Here is a 26,105-nt window from a genome sequence, read left to right as displayed (position 1 = left end):
ATGCTTAATTTACACAAAATGTCAGAAATCTGCACCGTCATGAACAAAAATTTAAATGATTTAACCCTCTGAGGTCCAAAATATGACTGTTTATTTTTGACTCCTTTTGATTTTACATTTGTATTTCACCTTTAAATTGTTACATTTTTTTCCCTGTCTTGCTTGGTATCATTCTTTACAGCTCAACCTCACATGTATTAATTTTGTTGTTTTTTTCATTGACATACTGTATTATCACAACTGATCTGAAATCACACAAAAAACACAAAATCCTTTTCACACATTTTGTAAACATTTTCAACTATTTATCTAAAAATACACCTGGAATTTTTTACAATTTTGAACAACCATTTAAAAATATTACTCTAACTAAAAAGAGAGAACAATCGAGTGTCAAAATAAGATGCCCCACAAATTATTATGTGTTTGTCGGACACAAGACAGAGGAGAACCCCACAGGGATAAACCCTGCAGGCCTGACAACAGGAGTTGTGTCACTCCTCTGGTTTTCTACCTGGTCACAGTGCTTACATTGCAATCTGCCTTTATGACAGTCATTAGTACCCTCACTGACACACAAATTAAAACAACGACTACACAACACACTAACTACACACTCAAAGCTAAACGTCACAAATCTCCCACATCTAAAAACTCGATATCAATATCTCTCTCTCTCTGTCACTCGCTCTGTCTCGCTGCTGTCATTTCCAAAACTTTCCCTTCTTCCTATCTGTCCTTAGAAAATGCTTTAAAAGAAAACAAAACAAAAATACAAAACAAAACATGACAATAGTATTTAGAAAAAAGCATGGCTTATATTATATTTTTTCTATCATAACTCTGAATTTACTGGCCTGTAATTAAAATTTAAAAAACGGTGTATACTTTGAAGTCCGAACTTTCAACACGGGCTGAAAGACTCAGCGTGGCTGCAGCTTGTTGCTATGTCAGCTTAAATCAGACATGTGATTTGGAGGTGCAGCATGCCTGTGGACCACAGAGGGTTAATAACACTCACCTTCATTGTGTAACAACCAACCACCTGTGTGAAATCTGAAATTCCCATGGTGTTCTTCAAAATGTGCTATGGGCTGAACCTCTTGTTAATGGTGGAGGGGGGTAACACTATGCAGTATATTCATTTGTAGAATTTATATTCACTGCTAACTGTAACTGTGCTCAAAGTGTTAATGCTATCTTATTTTAAAGCACAACACTGTCGTATGCAAAAGTAGGGTGGTACTTGGGGTGGCAAGAGATCATATTAGGGTGGCACATGCCAACCTTCTAGATCTGCCCCTGACAGTCAGCTCCCACTGACCGTGACTTGAGAACTTAATGATTTTAACAATCATCAGATGTTTCTTGTGTTATGAAACAAGCAATAACCTTGGTAATGCGACACCTTTTTATAGGCCATCACTTGGTACTGAGGATTGGCAGGGTTGCTTTCTAATTACTGATAGATTTCAGCTGGTGTCATTACTTTCCATGCCTTCTTGCACCTCCCTTTCTTCTTGTGTTTAATACTGTTTCCCTGTATTAAACTCATTATTACACATCTTGATTTACCTTCCTGTTGTATTTGGGTCGAACCTGACCCATTTACAAATTAAAACACTCATTTGATTACCTCAAGGCCTTATGACATCCTCCACACTATGCATTTGAACATATAAAAGTAATGAGTACCTCTTTCATTTCAGTGTTATGTTAATTTAAGAGCTGTTAAAACAGACCAGTCAATTGTTACCGGGAACACTAAAGTAAGGGGGGTGGGGATGCACACAACAGGAGGGTTTATGGACAGTTCTAGTTTCTTTGCATATATCGATTGGATATGTTACATCTGGTACATTAGCATTATTTTTCATAATTATGTTGTATGAGAAAGCAACATACAACACTAGCAATTTGTTTATTTTTCTCAGTGTTGTTGTGAACTCACTGACTGCTTTTCAACTTTTTTTTTCTTGAAAATGTGTCCCGCCTTTAGTTGTTATTTAAAAAATATAAGAAAGTGTGATTTCAGCTAGGCAAAAAGGCAGAATAAACAGACCTTGTTTGAATTCATTTTTATATAATCTATATAGCTTGTAGGGTGTACACTTTGTCATATTTATTGACTTTAAAACTTGAACTATTAATCAAGTCATTTTAATGCTGTTGTGAAATTTTGTGGTTTGAATTAACAGGATCTGGTAAGAACAAACTGATTATCGAGTCTCGCAGCCTGGTGACCCTCAACAACTTGCTAGCCAAAGTGTCCTATACCAGCACTGACTACCACATAAACACTGGAGACCTTGGTATGTGTTTAAACAATGTTAAATGAGCTAGAAATTTGAAATTCTATATGAAAATAAAGTTTTGCATGAAATTTGATTGTTTCTGAATTCCGTATGTCATGTCCAAGCAAAATAAGTGAAAGCAAAAGTGAAATTAGACAAAGTGTTTTCCAGTTATGCAGTTTGTGTGCTGTTCTAAGGTTTATTGGAAAATCAGTGACTATGTTTTGTTATGTTTTTGTTTTTTCTCTTTATACAAGAGTGTCCTTTGCACTATATTTAATCTGAGCTTTTTGTTTTCTGATTTTAGCCACTTTCCAGTTTGAAATGCATGAAGCTGTGTTTCCAATTGCCATCAAACAGCCTTGTGTACCAGTCCTGTATGACATGGGAACAGGTAGTTTGTTCTTCCTAGGAATTAAAAATCTCTGTGATGGTACCATGTATTGATTCCTGAAATTATGGCCAACTTAGACTGCCTTCCTCCAATGAATGAAATGTTTCTAACTTAATTCTGTTTTCAAGGTTCTTCACTAGAGGTGTACAGTCCTTTCAAAAAGTAGTTGCACCCTTCCTGATTTCTTATTGAATATTGTTTTGCATATTTCTCACACTTAAATGTTGCAGATCATCAGATAAAGGTTAACATTATTTACAAATAATCTGGGTAAATACAAAAGGCAATTTTTAAATGTTGAATTCTTTCATTATTGAAAAAAGTGATCCAATCCCTTTTGGTGTTATTGGTGCTACTTAGTTGAGGAGCGTGGCTGAAGAGTTTAAAATATTACTCTTTTTGGGTCACAAAATAAAATTAACAAATTTTCAGGCGAGAATGTAGCTGTGTCAAGTTCAAATATCTGCTCGATTTATCAAGACATCGCATATTTGCAAAAAGTGCTCCGATGTTTTCGGAGACGTCTGTTACCGACCAGCTCGATAGCTGACTGGGTGGTCAAGGCTAACTTGAGCCGGCGAGTACAGTGAACTCCCGACACATCATTTTCAGACCCTCGCGCAGTCTTTCACTACTCAGGTTAAACATGATATATAAGTCACTTGTTGATTAAAAATGTTATTGTTTGGTGTTTTTCAGTGTTTTATTTGTTCCTCAGTAAATCAGTTTAGCTGAGATTAAAGTTTTTTCACACAGCTCAATAAACGTCAAACAGAAAACTGATTAAACAGAAGTGTGAGATGGTTGAGAATTTACTCCAATATTCTGTTATATTTTAGATAGCAAGGAGCAGATGGCTGAGTTTATTAAACTCCACCGACACAGTGACACAAATCTGAAGACTAGACCGTCCCATTTCACAGAATCGCACTTCTGGCCTTCTCGGACCTGGCCCACATAGACTGCAAAGGCAGGGTCCTCCAAAGGATGCAGCCACTGCATTGGGACATAGCCCATAGCCCAGGTCTACCCCCCCTTAAGAAGTGAAATCAGTATTTAAAAACTCAATTTTATATCTGAAACATTTCATTGTAGTGAATGGGGACAAATACTTTTCCATGGCACAATAGGTGAGAGAAGGATGCACATAGAGAAAAGTGTCCTACGATAACTCATTCTATGCTGTAGCAGATCACCCTACTTTTTCTTGAAATAAGTCTTTGTTTGCTTCTGTCTCTCAGATATCAGCTCTCAAGTCACCATCACAACAAAAACTTTCCAGCGCTATAGACACTTAAGAGTGTTGCTTGACAGCATCCGGCAATTTTATAGCAACGTAAAAATTATTATTGCCGATGACAGCTTTGAAACGGAGCACATTACTGGAGAAAACATTCAACATTACATTATGCCTCCAGCACAGGTATATACCTACATTCTTATGGACTAAACTGACTATACAAAATTTAGAACATATGTCACTTTACTTTAATTCTTGAAATTTTCTATAAAATCTGATAGGAAAATAATTCAGATTTCAGATGCATTTAAAATTTTATTAGCTAAACTTCTGTTACTTAGTTGTATCAAGCATGTTAAATTGCTGCTAATCTAACTAACTATATAAAGAATAAATGGACTGCAGTCACATGTGGTCACCACCACAATTTAAGGATAAATCTGAAATCAGAATTAGAACTCTTATCATTTGCATTAAGATGTGAAAGATGTTTCCTTTCTCAGGGCTGGTTTGCAGGCAGAAATCTGGCTGTTTCCCAGGTAACCACCAAGTACTTCCTGTGGGTGGATGATGACTTTATGTTTTCAGAGAAGACGAAGATAGAGAACCTTGTAGAGGTGATGGAAGCGATGCCAGAACTTGACGTGGTGAGAATGAAATGGCTCCTGTTTGGGTTAATTTACTTCTATTTGCTTTATGGGATACAGGTTGCAACCAAACATCAAATATACATAGCTATTTCTGTAATTAGGTAAAAAAAACTTTAACTTTAACTTTGTAACTTAGTTTCTTTTTACCCTTTTAATACACTGATTGGCGTTCTTATAGACTTTACTCTTTCCTTGACGATGATTTATCTGATCTAGTTACAACATTACCAAATTAATTTAGTTTTTTCCAAAAATTTTGATGCATTTTTTTTCATTTAATTAAATCAGTTTTAATAATAGTTAACAGCTGTCATGTTACGGCTGTGTGCAGGCAGGGATTGGACCTAAACGTAAACTCACTGACACATAGAATAAACTCAAAGCCAACTAAACTGGGAAACTAATAGAACTAATGCACACGAGGAGACACTGGGGAGCACACAGTACGAGGGACAATGTGACATGTAACTGAGAGAGAGTCGGACATAAATACCCAGAAGGTAATGAGGAAAGTGGAAGCACATGGGGAACACAGCTGAGGATAATTACATGTGACAGGACAGGAAAGACATGAAAACTGACAATGCTGACACCAGACACAAACCTGATTCGGGCGATCGTGGCTCAAGAGTTGGGAGTTCGCCTTGTAATCGGAAGGTTGCCAGTTCGAGCCCCGGCTGGGACAGTCTCGGTCGTTGTGTCCTTGGGCAAGACACTTCACCTACCGCCTACTGGTGTTGGCCAGAAGGGCCAATGGCAGCTGTGGCTACAACTGTAGCTTGCCTCCACCAGTGTGTGAATGGGTGGATGACTGGGTGTGTAAAGCGCTTTAGGGGAGGCAAAGTGGGGGACTAGTAAAGGCGCTATACAAATACAGGCTGTCATATACTGGGTTGCCTGTGTCGAACGGGTGGGCGTTGCGGCTTTACGCCACTAGGACATGCTTTGCGGCAGGGCTGTCTATGTCCAGATCTTCTCTTAGCTGCCACACCCGTTGTTGTGCTGTTATAACCCATGCTGGATACACATTCAATAAAGCAGCATCACAAGAAAGCTACCGAGTGGTCATTCTACATGGTGTCAGAAGTGGCCCGGACCATCGCCGGAATAACGCCATAAGGGAGAAAACAGAAGTTTAATCCCCCGACAAGCTTCCCCTTCGATAAGCCGACGGAATGGCTCGACTGGAAACAGCGTTTCGAGCGCTACAGGATCGCAACGAAACTCCACAAAGACGAAGGACAAGTACAGGTGAGCTACCTAATCTATGCAATTGGGAAATGAAGCAGAGAACATTTACAAGTCACTCACCTTCGCCGCCGATGAAAGTCGTGACAACTTCGCCATCGTAATGAGGAAGTTCGACGAGTATTTTTCCCCGCAGCAGAACATTATACATGAAAGAGCATGTTTTCACCAGCGTGTCCAGCGGCCAGGCGAAACGGTGGAGAGTTTTATCCGAGCCCTGTATGACCTCTCAGAGCACTGTGAGTTTGGTGCATGTAAAGAGGAAAATATTCATGATCGTATTGTGGTCGGGATACGAGACAAGGACCTCTCCCGCAGGCTACAACTGATGAAGGACCTCATGTTGGCACAAACGACCCAGATCGTCAGACAGTCAGAGGAGGTTGCAGCGCAGGTCAGCTTGCAGGGAGATGCTGGAGGCTCAGTACAGGATGTACGGGATAAACGGAAAAGCATGGACTGGAAATCACAACAACAGCGAGGCAGGCTACCCGAGGAAAAAAAATGGGCGGGGCGTGACAAGAAATGCATTAAATGTGGGAAGACACAGCATGCCAGGGATGAAAGGTGCCCGGCAGCAAAATCTGTTTGCCATGGCTCCCGAAAAATTGGACACTGGGCCAGGGTGTGTCGTAACAGCAGATCAGTTAATGAGGTTACAGAGACAGAGAAAAGCAAGCAGGCCTCATATTTTCTAGGCTCAGTGTGTAATGCAAAAGGAAATAGTGAAGCATGGACTGTGCAGTTACTGCTAGACTCTGCCCCAATAGCATTTAAGATTGACACAGGAGCAGATGTCACTATCATAAATGAAGATACATTCCACACACTTGCTCATAAGAGAACACTAGAGCCTTCTAATCTCCCTCTAGAGAGCTGCTATGTCTCGGTTACTTAAAGGCCACAATACGTTATAAAGGCAAAGACTACCTGTCCAAGGTGTATGTGGTTCGTGGACACAGAGTCAGCAACCTTCTCAACCGCTCCTTGTCAGTGCAGATGAACCTGGTGAGAAGAATTGATGAAGCAACGATCAAACCCACCAGGAACCAACCACTTTACGGTGAACACGGAAAACACAAAAAACTGAACCAGTCAAAATTCAGTTAAGGGACGATGCTGTGCCATACGCGATGCATACGGAACGCCGTGTGCCTTTCCCCATGCTGCAGAAAGTGAAGGAGGACCTACAAAGAATGGAGAACCATGGTGTCATTGAGAGGGTGACCCAACCTACCGAATGGTGTGCCCCAATGGTGCCTGTCTTGAAGAAGAACACAGCAAAGGCCAGGATCTGCGTCGATCTGACAAAACTGAATAAGTCTGTCAAAAGAGAGCACTATATCTTGCCTACCCCTGAGGAAACCATGTCCAGGTTGAGTGGGGCTACGGTCTTCTCCTCGCTGGATGCAGCCAGTGGATTTTGGCAGATCCCTTTGCATCACGAGAGTTGCAAACATTCATCAGGCCATTTGGCAGGTATTGCTTTAACCCTTTAAGACCTACCATAGAACCAAGTCCGCCAGAGCTTATATTATATTTTTACATGCTGTGGAGCCATTTTTGGGAGCATTTCAAGTTGCTATACATCAATACAACCATTATAGCCCAGATTTTAATAATATGTATTCATTAAGTGCATAGTAATTACATAAATTGCAAAAAAGTGCAATAAACTACAAAAAAATTGAAAATCGTTTTTGATTTTTTAACATATATTTGTAGTTAGAGAAATTTAAGAGGCTTATCCCTCAAAACTGTAAATACAAAAAAGTTGCACAAAATAGTTTCCCACCACAGGAAATTTATTTTGAGTGTCTTCATAGTTTTATTTTTGAAATACAACAATTTTTATACACTGCAGGAAAAACGAAAATAAATATTATACTGCAAATTTGCAAAAAAGCAGCATATGCATCAAAATAAACTATTTCCAGCAGTGCAATATGAGTCCTAAGCATCCCAGAAACGACACAGAAAGTCATAAAGTCAAAGATAACTTTTAAAAAGAGCAGTATAGGCCCTGAGGCCCTGATCGCAAAAAAGACTACATTTCCACGAAAATGACGTCACTTCCAGTTTCGGCCAGGTAATGGCGGAAATGCAAAAGTTCGCGCTGACGTCTATTCCAACGTAGGAAGTGTTTTGAACAGCTGATCGGACCGGCAAAGCGTGTTTCTGCAATATTATGTTTTTGTTCCTGCAAGCGCTTTTTATGCAGTTTTTGCAAAGCTTTATGTGGAAGGAAACCGTGACCTAGGACAAGCTGATGGCACAATATGTAAGTACAACTCCTCCGGTTTCATATGCAAAAAAAAATTTTGCGCTAGCTTACGTGGTTGCAGTGCTACCGGGATTTAAAAATAGTTACGCATAACAGAGCGTTCCCGCTCCGATCGGCTCTAAAGGGTTAAGAGGCTGCCCTTTGGGATAACAAGTGCACCAGAGATCTTTCAGCGAAAGATGTTGGAGACCTTAGAGGGGCTCGAAGGAGTGGAGGTCTTTATGGATGACATCCTGGTCTATGGGGCCACCATGGAACAACACGACACCTGACTTGAGGAGGTGCTGCAGCGCATTGAGTTAGCCGGATTGAAGCTCAACCGAGAGAAATGCTCCTTCAGACAGAGCCAGCTTCGCTTCCTAGGGCACCTGATCGACTATTCTGGGGTCAGGCCAGACCCTGAGAAAGTGAGCGCCATTCTTCAGCTGCCGTCACCAGAAAATGTGCAAGAGCTTAAACGGATCCTAGGAATGGTTAATTACCTGGGCAGATATATTCCTGCTCTTGCCACAGTATGTCAGCCACTGTACGAGTTGCTTAAAAGCAAAAACAGTTGGACCTGGGGTCACCCACAGCAGGCAGCCTTCAAGAACATTAAGAGAGCGCTTACATCAGCACCTGTTCTTGCCTTCTATGACGTCAACAGACTCACAGCCGTATCTGCCGACGCCAGTAGCTACGGACTTGGGGCTGTGCTGCTTCAGCTTCATGGCGCAGAGTGGAAACCTGTTGCCTACTACTCTAGACGCCTCACGGAGGCTGAAACACGCTATGCACAAATCGAAAAGGAGTGTTTGGCAAGTGTTTGGGCCTGTGAGAAGTTTGATAAGTATCTATGTGGCTTAGATCGCTTCAGGCTTGAGACCGACCATAGACCTTTGGTGCCCCTGGTCAACAGCCGGGACCTTGACAATGTTCCATTGAGGTGTCAACGCCTCCTGATGAGGCTCATGACAGGTACAAGCCGGAGGCCGTCTATGTCCCTGGCAAAACGCTTGTCATCGCCCATACGTTGTCACGGAGTCCACAGACTCGGGCTGAGGATGACACTAGCACTCACAGTGAAGTGGACTGCTACATAGCCACCGTGTTACAGGGCATTCCAGCGTCCCCAAGCCGAATGGAAAGCATTAAAGCAGCCACTGCAACGGACGTTGAACTACAGACTGTCATTACGTACATTCGCAGGGGTTGGCCTGCATACGGAGCTAGTGTGCCATTGAACATTAAAGCGTACATGTAAGTGAAAAACGAGCTATCAGAGGCTGACGGCCTGGTTATACGAGGCTGCAGAATTGTCATTCCAAAGTCACAGAGAACAGCCATTCTACACAAACTACATGAAGGACACTAAGGCCTCACCAAGTGCAGGGATAGGGCTAATTCATCTGTGTGGTGGCCGGGGCTCTCCACTGAGTTAAAGAATGCAGTGCTGCAGTGCCACACATGTCTGGCACAGAGGCCAACACAGACAAAGGAGCCGCTTATCTCCACACCTTTGCCGGATCGTCCATGGCAAAGGATAGCCCTGGATCTCTGTGAACACAACCGGAATAATTATCTTGTTGTGTCGGACTACTACTCACATTTTCTGGAAATACCGCACCTACCATCCACGACCAGTGGCCAAGTTGTTCAGAAACTGAAGTCGACCTTTGCTAGGTTTGGGATCCCTGACAAGGTGGTGAGTGACAATGGCCCTCAGTTCTCCAGCTCTGAGTTCCAGGCCTTCGCGAGAGAGATGGATTTTGCCCACATAACGTCTAGTCCCCACCACCCACGGGGAAATGGTCACGCGGAGAGGGCAGTACAGATTGCAAAGAAAATCCTTCGACACAACGACCCACTGATAGCACTAATGTGCTTTAGGTCTACTCCCTGTACCACTACAAGCTTCAGCCCAGCAGAACTTATTATGGGGAAGAAGACCAGGACAACCCTGCCTACCTTGGAGAAGAATCTTCAACCTAAATGGCCAAACAAAAGAGAGGTTAAACGAAGGGATGCTGGTCAGAAGGCCAAGCAGGCGTTCTACTTCGACTGCCGCCATGGTACTAAGCCCCTACCTCCACTCCATCCAGGGGATGCTGTCCTAACTACGCTGGACAGGGAGAAGGCTTGGGCAACACCGGCCATCATCTCCAAGGAGAGCGACACTCCGAGGTCCTATCTCGTTGCCACACCCCAAGGTGCAGTGCTGCGATGGAACCGCCGCCATCTCCGCCTCGAACCATCTCCACAGGCTATGCCACAACCCCTTCCAACACCTACTGTGGACACTGAGGAGCTGCCATCTCAGTGCGCTGGTGCGTCCACTCCAGAAACCTCACCTTTGGCCCCTAGTCTTCCCCCAACACTTGCACCCACTCACGCCGACGTACCGGATCAGTTACACATGAGGTGCGGCCGGGTACGCAAGCCAGTCAACAGGCTGGATCTGTAGACACTGGGGTAATGGGAGAGAAAGAAGGACTGGGGAGTGGGAATGTTGTATTGTTGCTGTTTTGCACTTATGTTTTCAGCTGCAACCAATACTGCTGTTACCTGGTTGACTTAATTACCTTAAATGGCCTGTATTTATATAAATGGCCTGTATTTATAAAGGTTTACCATGTTTAATAAGTCCTGTTTTGTGGACACTGCCCTTCAGGCCGACAGTAAGCCATTTGTGCCCGGTCCTTAAGAGAACCGCCCAGAGGCTATTATAGTGTCACATGTTATCATTGTGTCGTTGCTGTTCTATTTGGGGTTTGTTATTGGAAATAACATGAAAAGGGGGGGAGATGTCATATACTGGGTTGCCTGTGTCGAGCGGGTGGGCGTTGCGGCTTTACGCCACTAGGACACGCTTTGTGGCAGGGCTGTCTATGTGCAGTTCTTCTCTTAGCTGCCACACCCGTTGTTGTGCTGTTATAACCCATGCTGGATACACGTTCAATAAAGCAGCATCACAAGAAAGCTACCGAGTGGTCATTCTACACAGGCCATTTACCATTCTAAATAATTAAGGTAATAACAATACAATGATCAAGAACCAGGGTGAAAATTTGCATATATTTGCATCACTTCTGTGGAATTACAGAAGTTAAAAGCTGAACATGTGCAATAGCACGTGCGCAGTTGAAGTTGAAAGCAGGTTAAAGCAAGTTTCACAGGATGTTGGGTCGAGCTGAGACAACCACAGGCTTCAGTGTGAGTGCTGCAGTGCTGTAGAATTCTGAAACCAGCCATTTCCTCAACCTTCTCACGCTATGAGGCTCACTGAGCTGTCAGCATGACTATATGTGCATATGTCTGTGTTTTCATGACTAGTAAAAGCGCTATACAAATACAGGCCATTTACCATTCTAAAAAATTAAGGTAATAACAGTACAATAATCAAGAACCAGGGTGAGTAAAAGATACTTCTATTAAATTTGCATATATTTGCATCACTTCTGTGGAATTACAGAAGTTAAAAGCTGAACATGTGCAATAGCACGTGCGCGGTTGAAGTTGAAAGCAGGTTAAAGCAAGTTTCACAGGATGTTGGGTCAAGCTGAGACAACCACAGGCTTCAGTGTGAGTGCTGCAGTGCTGTAGAATTCTGAAACCAGCCATTTCCTCAACCTTCTCATGCTATGAGGCTCACTGAGCTGTCAGCATGGCTATATGTGCATATGTCTGTGTTTTCATGAAGCCTTTAAACCACTAGTATTGTCTAACTGTAATTGTTTCACAGCAGACTGATCAGTGAGCGTGATTCTCTGTTTTAGAAGGCATTTGCATTTTCTTTCTTTTATTGGTGAGTTTTCTTCTCCTCTGGGTCTATTTACAGTTTAGTATAAAGAAGAAGTTAATAAAAAGAGACAGGATACTTGTGCAAAAAATAGAAAAGAACATACTGTATAACACCTGAACTGTGACCATGCTCCCCCTTGTGGTGGCTAGTGGGTAATACACCACACTACAATTACTACTACAGGTTTTCAGCCATCATTGTATGTATTAACAACCAACACACACATTTCACACACATAAAAACTTTTTTAATTGTAATATGGAGGTAAAAAGGTTTTACCATACACATTTAGGGACAAATGTGTGGCTGCTCGTCTATAAGTTTGTTTCTGTTTATATCATTTCTGACCTGCATCATTTACAAAAGTCGCACAACCCAGGTTTTCTGCACTGTCACCTAACGCTCCCTGAAATACAATAACTTCATAAATGACTTCTCTGATTTTTTAGCTGGGATTATGCCCAATTGTGCTGTTAAGAGGGAATGTCATCGAGCAGAACAAATGTGATGGATGGTCCCAGCACGGAGCCTTGAGGAACTCCACATAGCAGCTCTGTGGATTCAGACTTAATCTGGTTTGCAGACACATTAAAACTCCTATCAGATATGTAGGAAGAAAACCACTCTAAAAGAGACTCTGCCGTGGTTTTTGTTACAGCCTCCAAGAGACTTTCCCAACGTGTGGTAATCCAACTGCTCTCAGAACTGTTCGGTCCAGTGACTGCTGTCAAACAAATCCTTTTTATGCTGACACAGAGAAACTACCAGCTGACATAAACACATCAGGTTTTTATTCTGGGTTAAAATTAGTATTAGTATTGATTAAAAAAAAGACTTAACTAATTAATTTCACAATTTTCTGTAATTGATCGCGATTAATTGCAATTACTTGATGAATAGCGTGGCTGCAATGACACTTTTTAAACTTTATATTTAAGCTTGTAACAAACATTTATGCAATATAATGAAGTAAATGGAGAATAAACACAAAGAATGTGTGCTTAAATTCAAAGAGAATTTGAACAGTTTTCTTTTAGCACAGGTTCTCTCCTGTGAAATACAACTTTTTTTAAAACCTACATACTAATGGCTAAGTATACACTTATATATAATATATATATTAGTGCTCTCAAACAATTACAATTTTCAATCGGATTCATCACAGGGTTACTGTGGATTAATTTTGATTAATCATGATTAAATATAATTCATTTTTAATCAATATTAATTGCATTTCATTTTGCATGAGCAAACAGACTCGAGAAAAAAGCGGAAAATATACGCACTTAACATGTTTATTGACATCTTGTACATTCATGTTAACAAAAAACTCTGTAAACATTTATCCTCTCTCGCTGTCACTCTTGCAGAGTCACTTCAAGTCCTTGAGACGAGGAACCAAAGCTATGTAAAGTGCGTGTTCTCAACGACATTAACAGGTGTGCAGTTTGTTGCAATCCACTTGGCAAATGTGTCAGTCAATATGTTCGAGGCAGACTTACTGAACCCCCGATGCTTCGTGAGTGGTTTGTCGCAAGTTGGGTGACGCGTTAGCCAAAGTCCTAGCAGCATCCCCGGCTAATATATGCTTCGCATCAATGTGATATTTTAAGCTGCAAGTGCTTTGGTGAAAAGAAAATTCCTTCTTGCACAATGTGATTGATTCAGCTGCCCAGCCTCGCTTCTGTTAGTGCGCCCTAAGGCAGCTGTGGCTACAATGTAGCTGCCATCACCAGTGTGTGAATGGGTGGATGACTGAATGTAGTGTAAAGCACTTTGGGGTCCATAGGGACTAAGTAAAGTGCTGTACAAATACAGGCCATTTACAATTTAATTGGCCTTGGTTATGGCAGGTTAAGACTCTACAGAACGTTGTAGAACCACATATCAAAGGATTTAAGTGAATCTTTGTATATATTTGAATATGTGTGAATAATTCTGACCATCTGTCAATTTGAGAAAAAATAATTAAAGTCAAACCAATTCTTTTGTTAAGTAATTATAATTTTAAGCTGTACAGTCATTCCACCCAGTTAAAACATCAGTCTACAGAAATAATTAAAGGCTCAAAATTATTTTGGCATTCATGCCCAGGGTGGGCATTAATATCTACAAAAACGTGTGCAGTGAAGTTCATCCTCTTCAAATACTTCTGTTATTGCTGTTATTGTTAATAATCTAGTTCCTTTATACTGCTGTCTTCTGTCAGGGCTGGCTCATTATATCTGTACTGTTCACTATTATTTCTATTGTGCTGTAAGCCTTTGGATCTCCGCCTTCCTTCTCTTCTACTTCTTAAGTAGCTTCCTTCTAATGATATCATAGCACTAGAAGTACTTTCCGACCAGTGTGGATGTTGGTCTGCTTATCTATAGTTCCCACATGTGTTGCACGTTTGGTCTATTTTTTTAAGATAAAATTCTGGGTATTTTCTGTACTATCAAAGTAAAGCCAAGCAGAGATGTGATATTCTGGTGATGGCACTGACCTTTGTGTATTCTGCAAAGTATTGTGCTCATATGTTTCCCGGAGGTTTGGCTCTTAGGCCGAGTTTAAAGTGCATGTTTTTGTGCATTAATGTCTCTTCAAACCACCAGATGGCAGAGGTGAGTAAACATTAACAGACGAGGATGGATTACTGCTGTTCAAGCTGAAGGAAGTCTCATCACTAAGCACGCCAGAAGCAAAACCTCAATTTATATTTATATTTTTAACATGTACCATGATCTTATTCGAAGACACCATCATGCACAAAGACATAATGTCATTTAATTTTACACATTCAGTCAAAGTTTCACATGTAAATTTGTTCATTAAGAAAGCTGGTGTACTGCACTGCTGTTGTGAATAATCTTAAAAGGAATTAGTTAAAAATTTACACCAGAAGGAGACATTAGCTTTGCAGCAAGATGCCTTTGTGAGGCGCCAAGCTGTTTTCAGTATTTTATTTGTTTCATCATTCTTTATAATATGGTGAATTAAAGGCATCTATCAAGACCCATTGAGACTTAAATCTGAGCCAAACATTAAGGCTGTTGTTACGTTGTTAAAAACACACACAGACACACACACAACCATTAGGTTTTTATTCTTGGTTAAAATTTGTCATTAACTTGACTTAGCTGAGGTTTGTTTTTGCTCCCCAGATGTCTTGACTGACCCTTACTTCCTTGTGTGTATTTAAAGTCTCTCTTCAGTCTTTATCATTCCACTTATGGGCTCTATATTTCTTGGTCTGTTTATTAACCCCTTTTAATGGTGCATTTTGAGTTGCTTTGGCTGCTTTTGAGCCTTTGCATTTAGGTCCGTTTGTCCTGCACACCATGGTAGTTATGATAGCATAACGTATCATATAACTCATAGCTCTTGTCAAACAATGTCGAACCGGTTAGATTTGGTTTGGCTTAAAATTCCTAGAGAACCACAAGATTTTGCATATATTTATTGAGATAATATATATGTAATAATAATTATTATATTTTCATTCACTTGCTGATAACTGTAAACATGAAAAACTATATTTATTAATGGTCCGAGAAAGAGAACAGGCTGTGTATTATGAAAATACCATGTTCTTTTTTCAAGATTGTATTAGACTTGGGAATAATTACTTTTCAGGGTTAAAATATGAATATAATATATAATACATGTAAATAACAGTTGCATTTAGATTTTTTTGATTGTGTCTGAAACGTTTACAATTCAAACACCTTTGTGACTACTGCATAAAAAGTGTCTTGTTCTGTTTTGTCACTTAAACATGTCCAATGTGTAGATAGCGCTTGATGTTCCTAAGCCACTGCATATAACTACGACTCATAATAATAACATATAAAAGCAAATTACAAATATCAAATGTGATTTTCATTCATATATTCAGATTTTCATTTAATGCATAAACGTTTTAGATAATAATTAATGGTGGAGTGCCCACTCCGGGTCGGGGATGAGTTCCTGCCCCAAGTGGAGGAGTTCAAGTATCTCGGGGTCTTGTTCGCGAGTGATGGTAGAAGGGAGCCGGAGATCGACAGACGGATTGGGGCTGCAGCTGCAGTAATGCAGACGCTGCACCGGTCCGTCGTGGTGAAGAGGGAGCTGAGTGTAAAAGCGAAGCTCTCAATTTACCGGTCGATCTACGTCCCTACCCTCACCTATGGCCACGAGCTGTGGGTAGTGACCGAAAGAACGAGATCGCGGATGTAAGCGGCAGAAATGAGCTTCCTCCGAAGGATGGCTGGCCTCTCCCTTAGAGATAGGGTGAGAAGTTCGGCCATCTGGTAGGGGCTCAGAGTAGAGCAGCTGCTGCTCCACATCGAAAGGAGCCAGCTGAGGTGGTTCGGGCATCTGACAAGGATGCCCCCTGGGCGCCTCCTGGGTGAGGTGTTCCAGGCATGTCCCACCGGGAGGAGGCCCCGGGGCAGACCCAGGACACGCTGGAGAGATTATATCTCTCGGCTGGCCTGGGAATGCCTTGGTGTTCCCCCGGATAAGTTGGAGGAGGTACCTGGGGGGAGGGAGGTCTGGGCCTCTTTGCTTAGGCTGCTGCCCCCGCGACCCGGCCTCGGATAAAGCGGATGAAGATGGATGGATGGATGGATAATAATTAATGATGACAGCAACCTAGTGGTTGTCATGAAAAATAATATCTACATCAGAGTATTTATTAGTAAAGATTTGATTTGTAATGTTCTCTGTTCTTGTTAGGTTGGTGGGTCGGTGAAAGGGAATCAGTTTTACTTTGCTCTCATCTATGAGGAAGGAGATGAAATTGAAGGTGGCTGCCTTTACAGGAAATCTGGAGGGAAATTTCAAACACTTCCTGGTTACCCACAATGTTCTATGACCAATGGAGTTGTCAACTTCTTCCTGGCACGCACAGATGCCGTGCAGAGGGTGGGCTTTGATCCTAAGCTCCAGCGGACAGCACATTCAGGTAAGTCCAGACCTCATCAAAGTTTGAGTTCTAAGTGGCAATTAAAGTTTTTTACCTTATGGGGAAAATGTCTCTTTCTTTCTCCAGAGTTCTTTATGGATGGTCTGGGCACTTTGCTAGTTGCCACATGTGGTGATGTTTCCATTGACCATCAACTCACAACATCAGAAAACAAGAGTCCTTTGTATAACAAATTTAGATACCCTGGACAAGGTGATGTTGAGTTCAAACTGAAGCTTCACTTTTACAAAAATCATCTAAAATGCATTAAATATGGATAGAGTACCAAAAAAATGAGAGTCACTGGTTTTAGAACATTTTGTTTCTTTTTGTTTTGGATGTTATTGCCACAGTGAAAGAAAATAAAAACAATGATACTCTGGTCTTCCTTTCACCATGTATGACAATTTGTTATTTCTGTCATTTCGTTCAAGTGTTTAATTTGGATAACTACTGTATGTGAAAATTGTAATGTCACTGCCACTGACAATTGTTTCTAAATTTTTAACACTGGTATTTTATTTATTGCTTCTATTTAAAATTTCGTTTTATTGTCTGTGAAATGTTGTTTCTTTAATCCAACTATGTAAGGAACTGAAATCAGGGAGTACTGTTTCGCTGAAAGGATGTCCATCGGGGCTGAAACTCGTGGCAGCAAGTGGCCTGGGCCTATGTATATTTATATATAAAACATAGGTGTACACCTTGTGACATCAATTTGATTGATGTCCCCAGCCTTGACCTTTTGACCTTACCGGAAGTACTCCGGAAGTGTCTAATCGAATCCAGATGTGTGTAATATGATCCATAAGCGCGACGAATTGCATCCGGTGAGGGGAGGGGGTTACTCCGGCAGTGTCTAATCGATTCCATATGTGTGACTAATCGCATCCGGTGGGAAAAAAGGAGGGGGTTTGTGGAGGGAGGAATATAAAAACAGAGGGGCTGGCGCACACTTTTCTATGTGCAGACAAGATGGAGCCTTTCACTCTGCACCCCTGCGTTCCTCTGTTCTTGGACGGGGAAGAGATCTGCTCTCCCGACGCCGTAAGCATGGGAGGCAGCAGCAGCGACTGGTCCTCATTAGTGATCAGCAACACCCCCGTCACTGTCTACAGTAACAGATGCGATGCGGCTGATTTCATATAGGTCTCAACTCCTTGTATGTGTAAAGTAAGCCTTAGTGGAAAAAAAGCACATATTCAGAACTCTATCCTAAATAATTTTATTAAATCACCCCGATGAGCTATTTTGGTTTTGTGCAGCCACTCCTTTTCAGACCAAAAGTAAAGAATTTTTCTTCATTTTTTGAGCTTCTTTTACAACAGGTTTTCTCATTAACAGAAAATAGACAGAATTCCCAAAAGAAAACGGCCTTGTTTTACGTACATCAAGAAGGAATCAGATGACCGTCGGTTCATCCCTGTCAATTACCTCCGAGAGATCGGGATGCGGATACAAGCGGCAGAAATGAGCTTCCTCCGAAGGGTGGCTGGCCTCTCCCTTAGAGATAGGGTGAGAAGTTCGGCCATCCGGGAGGGGCTCGGAGTAGAGCAGCTGCTGCTCCACATCGAAAGGAGCCAGCTGAGGTGGTTCGGGCATCTGACAAGGATGCCCCCTGGGCGCCTCCTGGGTGAGGTGTTCCAGGCATGTCCCACCGGGAGGAGGCCCCGGGGCAGACCCAGGACACGCTGGAGAGATTATATCTCTCGGCTGGCCTGGGAACGCCTTGGTATTCCCCCGGATAAGCTGGAGGAGGTGGCTGGGGAGAGGGAGGTCTGGGCCTCTTTGCTTAGGCTGCTGCCCCCGCGACCCGGCCCCGGACAAAGCGGATGAGGATGGATGGATGGATGGAGATCGGGATGCTTCCCCCGTCGGGTACCATAAGCGTATAAGAAAAAAACCCCAGAGAATGTATTATTTGTGTAAGACTGAGAGAGAGAGAGAGAGAGAGAGAGCGAGAGAGAGCGAGAGAGCGAATCGATCAAACTTTTCTACAACACGTTATACCACTCCAGCTCAGGAGAGGCGATTTAGCATGGACTGGCTGGATGACTACGCCGGATGGAAGCATAACCGGAAGCATGGCATGGACTTTCCCTTTGACCTTCATTCAGCTCTATGATCAGCCGTTAAATCTTTCCTCAATATTGCTGTAATGTAGAGCTTGGCGATATATCGAGGTTTTAAAACATATCGATATATTTTTATACGAGATATAAGATGTGACAATATCCTTTATATCGATATAGTCTATGTTACGTTATAATTATAGTTGTGGAGCCGCAAGTTTGCCTCTCTTTCGTCCACTTTTGTCTCTACGTAACGTTACTCCGCCTCGCCTTCACTGAAGACAACTCCCCCTCCTCCCCCATCGCTTCACGTGCAGGCAGCGATGAGGTGGACACGGCAAATCTCCGTTAACGAGTTACTGCGCATCGCCCCATGCGTGGGGCTGGACGGCGTCAACGTTTTAACGAGCTAACCATGCTAACGAGCTAACCGCGCTAACCCTAAAATCCTTTCATTCTCTCAAAAGTAGCGCCTTATGTATGAATTCTGGTTGTGCTTGATGGCCGCGAACCGATTTTATGTGGTACACGGCGCTCAGCAATCTGTCAAAAATGTTTTAGTACGACTTTGGTAAGCTACGGAGCTGCACTGCTTGATAGTTTGTCGGCGCATTACGGCTACCGAGGAGCTTCGCGGAGTGATACGTACTGTGCTTCAACGTAATATTACCGTATTGTGTGTGTATAAGGACCATAAATGGCACCTGTAAGAGACGTGGTTATGAAGCGGATTTCAAACTCCAGGCTGTCAGTCATGCAGTAGAACTTGGGAACAGAGCAGCTGTGAAATCTGTCTGTCTTTGTTATTACGCTCAGCGTCTTTTAGTTTACATTTTGACTGCACAATTGTGAGCTCTTTGTTTAGCACAAAACAACATTGTTTTCTTTTATTTATGGAGCATTATTATTTAATGAATGCTCATAATTTAATTTTGAGTAATTTTTCATGTACATCTGTGCTGTATGTTAATAAAAGTGCCTGTGTGACATCTGGGACACAGCTTTGACTAAGAACTCTCTTTTTGTTCTTACTTTATGGCTTAAAAAAAATATCGAGATATATATCTTATATCGCCATCCAGCTAAAAAATATCGAGATATGAATTTTGGGTCATATCGCCCAGCCCTACTGTAATGTAACACCAAAGTTAGTATTTTAAGATCAGACAGGTCCCAAAACATTCCTTAGACATTCCCACAGTCATTGAATAAGCATCTGTGGCACAAATAAGCTTCAGGGACTGACTTGTTTTTTAGAACCGACATTTGACACTTGGATGTTGGCTTAATTTTTTATCCAAAGAGAAATTTGACCCTAATAAAAAAAAAAAACACAATACTGTGGTGAATACTTACCTCAACTTTGATGGTTTTTTTCACAGCTACTGTATTTATCTTGAAAAAAAGTGTTACAAGGACACATTGGACATTGCAGAGTACATGAATGGGAAGTAGGAATCCCCCCCCCCCCCGACCTTACACACACACAGCACAGACATCACATGGGGATACAGGTCAGAGATCGGTAGCGTTACAGAAAATAAAACACTGAAATATACACTACAATGGGAAAGTACAAGAGGAAAAAGAAGAGACCTCTACTCATGCTGGGCTCCTGGGAGGACAGCATGAGAACAGGAAACAAAAAAAACTCCTCTGCACAGAAAAGCACATAAATGTCCACAGCACAACATTATGGAACGCGTGACAAGCCACAGGGTCGGGTGGGGGGTGAGGAGTAATCCGAAGCAAACACAGCAGCCATCCTGCACTGTGCTACCATTCCAGCGCGGGCTCAGACCCGCCATGTTCCCAGGGGGGAACAAGCATCGAAGGCGTTAGGAAAGGGAGGGGGGATGAGTGTGTGCATATCAGTGTATATGTATGTGTGTGCGTGTCCAGAGTTCAGCTGAGACAGTGTCCTTCGCCCTGCTAGGCTAAGTAAACAGTCTTCCAGCCAACCCAGGTGGCCTTGCATGGAATGGGAAGGAACATACTAAACACAGTCGTTATCAGGGAGATTTTGTTCAGCTCCAGCCTTGCGACCGCAGCTGGCTCCGAAAGGGTATCCGCATGAAGTGATGGTGTTTTTTACTTTAGTGCAAACATCTCATATGAATTTCAAAGGAGTTCTACAGTCCAACACTGGTCTCTCAATCTCCCGTTGGAGAGCCGCAAGGTTCACCATACTTGCGTTCTGTGATGTTGTCATTTCTTGTGCTCAAGGAACCGATTCTGAGAACTCACGGCAGTGAGCCTCCCCGAGAAAAGTGCGTCCGCCTTCGTCAAGTGCTTTGTCAGTGTTTACTCAGCATTCAAGGACAGCAATATTTGCATAGTATTTTTACTGACATATAGTGCACATATGTTTTGGGCAAAAACATTTTTTAATATTAAAATACGAACATTTGTAACAAACAATTGACAAATTAGCCAATGCCAATGCAAAACTTTATCTGCCTGTTAAAAAAAGAAGATAATCTTCTCACAAACTGGTGTTTGATTTTGAAACAGGAAAAAAAGTGGGGAAACAACTGAAAAGACTAACATTTGAATAAAACCTGAAAGCAAGTAAATACTTTCTATGCTGCCTTATGGTAAACTTTGGTAACAAGTAACAGTAACAACACTGGCTGATGATGAATTACAGTCAGCTGGTATGGTGACACTGCCAGTATTAACCTGCAGGGCTGGACCGGGACAGAAAATCGGGCATTTTGACTAGAGACCGGCCCACCAGGTATTAAAGCCATAAAGACTTTGACTGAAAACAAACCCTGTTGTGACAGTGATGTACAGTCTTTTTGGTATATGTATGATTTCTATACATTTTACATCAGATAAAAACTTTGGTTGTAAGATTTAGATAATTATTTAATAAAAGCGAGACATTTTAAATGAGAATAAGAAAGAAAAGTATTTCTTTGTGCCCCACCTTTCCCTTTTAATGCCCTACATGCCCCCCTGGCAAAAATTTCCTAGACCTGCCCCTGCACAGTTACCAGCTGTCAGCTGCTTAGAAAAGGATCCTGGTGTTATTTTTCATAAACAGTTCATAACTTCCCTTCAACTCATCCATGTCACCTAAAAGGTAAACCTGTTTCTCCATCACCTGTTCAGCTCTGATGATTCAGTAAGGACATCTCCTGGTTTCATCTTCATGTTTCCCTCTCACCACATATCCAAACCGACATCATGACCAGCAGTTTTACAGCTGTGGCTCCAGCAAACATCAGCTGATACTAGAAATTAATATTAAATAAATTCTAACAACAGCTGATCAAGCTTAAACGTGCTGCTGTTGTTTAGTGCGACATCTGCTGGTTTCCTCTTTCTGGCGCAAAGTGGGCGATAAACAAACAAGAGAGAAAAGCCGATCAGGTGATCATTGATCAGTTTCATGATTGAAGTAGCAACAGGAGAGGCAGGGGGAGAGAATGAGAGGAGAAGAGGCAGCTGTGCAGCGTAACGACAGAATAAATCCAGCTTTGTGTCTTTTTCCATTCTAGCTAAAGTCCGGGACAAACTGCGTCTCTCATCAGCTCAATACGAAACGTGTAATATTATCTCTGAATGAGGGACCATTCCATTTTTTAAGGAGCCGTTGGCAACTCTACTAACTAACCTTATGAATAAAATAAAGTTCACTATCAGTAACATCATAGAACCCACCCACCTAAAAACGCCATCAAGCTGGCTAGAACGCAGTACAAGTTATTGCAACTGACGGTAAAAAGTCAGCACAACGAAAATAAACTCCACCTAAACTTGGATTATATCTGACCCAGATAGACTGCAGGTCATAACTTCTTAACTGAAGTTCAGTTCACCTGACACTCGGACTGGTGGCTGCCTCGGGTCTCTCCTCCTGCCTCCCCTTCCCTCATCCACCTGCTGGCCTCTGTGGAAGCCCCGTCATAGCCACCACCAAACAACTGATTTTTTTACACATCGACCTGCATCTGGCCAATCCACCACCTCTCATTGTTCATGCCATTACAAAAATAAATAAAAAATAAGTCACCGGGCATATCCCCGGTATGCCCGATGGCCAGTCCAGCTATGTTAACCTGCAACCAAATCTACAGCTCCATACAGCAATTTTACAACTTAGATTATATCTTATAACTCATATGTTAGCTGCCCTCAGTAGCATACTGTCTGAAATATTCGACGGCTGCAACAATTCTTTAAGTGTTATTTTTTCCTTGGTATTCTAATTTCACCGAAGTTTACTAAACTCAACAAACTTAATATTACTTACCGGGACATTTATTCTGTCCTCATTTTCTTTCACCGAAAAATTGTTTCCTGCGGTGCCGTCTTTCGTGCTTGGCTCTCCTACCTTTGCTAATGTGATGCACATAGCGCAGAAGCCGATGCTGCATTCACTTACACTCGGATGTCTGAGCTTCACCGTGAAAACATGATCGTACATTTGATATTTGATTGAATTTTATTGTTTTACCTTTGGGGTGGCCAGTCTGGTTGGGGGGGTGGCCTGTGCCCCCCCCCCCCCAGGCCACCCCGCTGGACACGCCATTGAGAACAACTCGAGCATCTTTCTTTTGGGAGCCAAACTAGGGCTTACAAGTTTGCCGTGCAGATCCCAGCTTCATCCAGAAAGGCTCCCGTGCTGTCATCGCTGTGGACCGGCTCTACGTGGACGGACAGCTCTACCGCGACCCCGGCACCACACCGTGGTTATATTGACTACACTCCAGATAAGAACCCGCTACACTCTTTTCTTATTCATTCACACTTTCTCCTTTAACATGAGTTTAACCTAGTAATATCAATATGATGTCATAGCAGATATAACACCGTCACCCTCCGTCATTACTTTAATTGGAATGTTTCCGTTTCTTTTCTTTTTTTTTTGTTGTTGCTCACAGTCAGTGTTGGGGAGTAACGGAATACATGTACCGCCGTTACGTATTTAAAATACAAAATATGAGTAACTGTATTCCGTTACAGTTACCGTTTAAAAAAGTGGTATTCAGAATACAGTTACTTTGTTGAAATAAATGGATTACACTGCGGTACTTCCCTGTTTCAGCTTGTCACGGGTCAGGACTGTTTGGGTTTTGTTTGACAGCTACGTTCTGTTGTTCCAGGCGGCAGGGTTATGGTTGCCATGGTTACAGGGCGACGCTCTCTCTCTCTCTGCGACTGTGTGTTTCCTGGGTGAGAGAGCGCCTTTTCGTTGTTGTTGTTGTTGTTGTGCTAAGCTAACAGGCAGAATGTTACAAGCATAGCTCTAAAGAATGTAGCATCATGGGCAGTGTAGTCCATGTTGCAGGGAGAATGGACTGCCATACACGTTATGGGTCTGTGAGCGCGAGGAGGGAGAAAAAGGGGAGTGAAAGGTACGAGTTGTCATCGAGGAAAAATGGGAGCTGGAAGCATGTAAATATAATAATAACCACTTCAGCCAAGAAGAGTGCCTGACGAGCCCAGTTGTAAGTAAGCTATTAAGACTCGACTGTACACCATGTTCGTGTTTTCCTCCGAAAACAATAAGTTCCGTTGGAGCAGCCTTTCAACGCCTCTCTCTGTCTCTCGCAAGAAAAGTTGACCCACACAACAAAGTAAAGCTATTTTTCGGCTACGAGCCGACAGGGACCCCGCCGTATTAGTCAGAGGTCCCTTTACTACAGTTCGGAGTCGCGGACCTTCAGTAATAGTAATAAATCACACAGCAATAGTACATTCACGTTGTTGTAAAAAGCATGATAATATATTAAGTAATCCAAAGTATTCAGAATACGTTACTGTCATTGAGTAACGTAACGGAATACGTTACAGAATACATTTTAGGGCATGTATTCTGTATTCTGTAATGGAATACATTTTAAAAGTAACCTTCCCAACACTGCTCACAGTTCATGTGGTTTCTTTCTTTCTCTTGTCTTTCACTGCTGTGATCACCTACTTCCCCACTCACCTACAAACAACACCCTCTATTTCTCCATATTTTCACACCACGATCACGAAAACACATCCGTTCAACGGCAGCACATTTACAACTGCCTCACAGCACGCACAGACTTGCAGGACACATAAGCAAGCCACGCTTGTTCATATTAGTGAATATTCACACACATAGTCAGACTTATTGAGCCTCTCACCACACTTTTTTTTCTCTTTCTATTTACAAACAAGTGATGTTTCCACATTCTCTCCACCTGTCTAAACGAAACACCCAGCGTACATCATTAGACATACACACACAATTATGGGCACGCTGAGGTTTGTCACATGGAATGTAAATGGAGCTGGCTCCAGAGGAAAGAGGTTAAAGATATTTAACCAGCTTAAAAAACTACAGGCAGATGTTGTTTTATTACAAGAAACTCACAGACCTGTCACAGGTTTAAACGAACTTAAAACACCTGAGTTTCCTAACGTGTTTGCAGCCTGTTATAATTCTAGACAACGGGGAGTAGCAATTTTAATACATAAAAATGTTAATTTTACAGTACTCGATACAGTTATAGATCCAGAGGGCAGATTTCTAATTATTAAACTATCAATATTGAACAAAAAACTATGTATTGTAAGTATATATGGTCCAAATGTTGATGAACCCTCATTCTCCCACGGATTTTTTAGTGCACTCTCTGAACACCTCGATTGCGCACTCATTCTTGGCGGCGACCTCAACCTTGGACTAAATGAAGAAATGGATAGGCTCAACACAACAGGAACTCAGCGCAACTGTCAATCCACAAATATAATCAAACAGTATATGAGCGACTTTGGCCTTTGCGATGCATGGCGCTCCCTTCATCCCAACAGTAAGGAATATACTTTTTTCTCACATGTTCATCACTCGTCTGGATTATTTTTTGGTCAGCAGCTCACTGCTGAGTGACATTTCAGACACTGAGATTCATCCTATAGCTGTCAGCGATCATGCTCCTGTATCTTTAACACTAATGCACAAGAATAATACTACGCCAAGAAAAAACTGGAGATTTAATACATCACTGCTTAAAGATGAAGACTTTATTAAATATTTTAAAAAGGAATGGACTTCATATAGACATAGACACCTGACTAGAAGCCGCAGGTGTTTCAATGTTGACTTATCATATGTAAGAGAATATGCACAAAGGGAATTGTCAGGAAAGAGATGGCTGTTTGGAGACACACCCCTTTTATTAATATTTTGAAAAACAAGTTATGGGTACATATTTGCATAAC

General features: G+C 42.0%; 1 protein-coding gene across 1 annotated transcript in view; it reads left to right on the top strand.

The window, feature by feature from the left end:
• Positions 1-17,116, top strand: part of LOC113021404 (beta-1,4 N-acetylgalactosaminyltransferase 2-like) — a 37,300-nt gene extending 20,184 nt beyond the window's left edge. The window contains exons 6-11 of the mRNA XM_026166047.1: positions 2,199-2,312; positions 2,602-2,688; positions 3,930-4,111; positions 4,432-4,575; positions 16,596-16,824; positions 16,912-17,116. Coding sequence (XP_026021832.1) covers positions 2,199-2,312; positions 2,602-2,688; positions 3,930-4,111; positions 4,432-4,575; positions 16,596-16,824; positions 16,912-17,105 — 950 coding nt within the window. The 3' untranslated portion in view covers positions 17,106-17,116. The remainder of the gene's footprint in view (positions 1-2,198; positions 2,313-2,601; positions 2,689-3,929; positions 4,112-4,431; positions 4,576-16,595; positions 16,825-16,911) is intronic.
• Positions 17,117-26,105: the final 8,989 nt, after the last annotated feature.

The sequence above is a fragment of the Astatotilapia calliptera genome, chromosome 4 (genome assembly GCF_900246225.1).
Source record: "Astatotilapia calliptera chromosome 4, fAstCal1.2, whole genome shotgun sequence".
Lineage (NCBI taxonomy): Eukaryota > Metazoa > Chordata > Actinopteri > Cichliformes > Cichlidae > Astatotilapia > Astatotilapia calliptera.
Note: the sequence above shows the minus strand (reverse complement) of the source record. Positions and strands in the feature narration are given on the sequence as shown.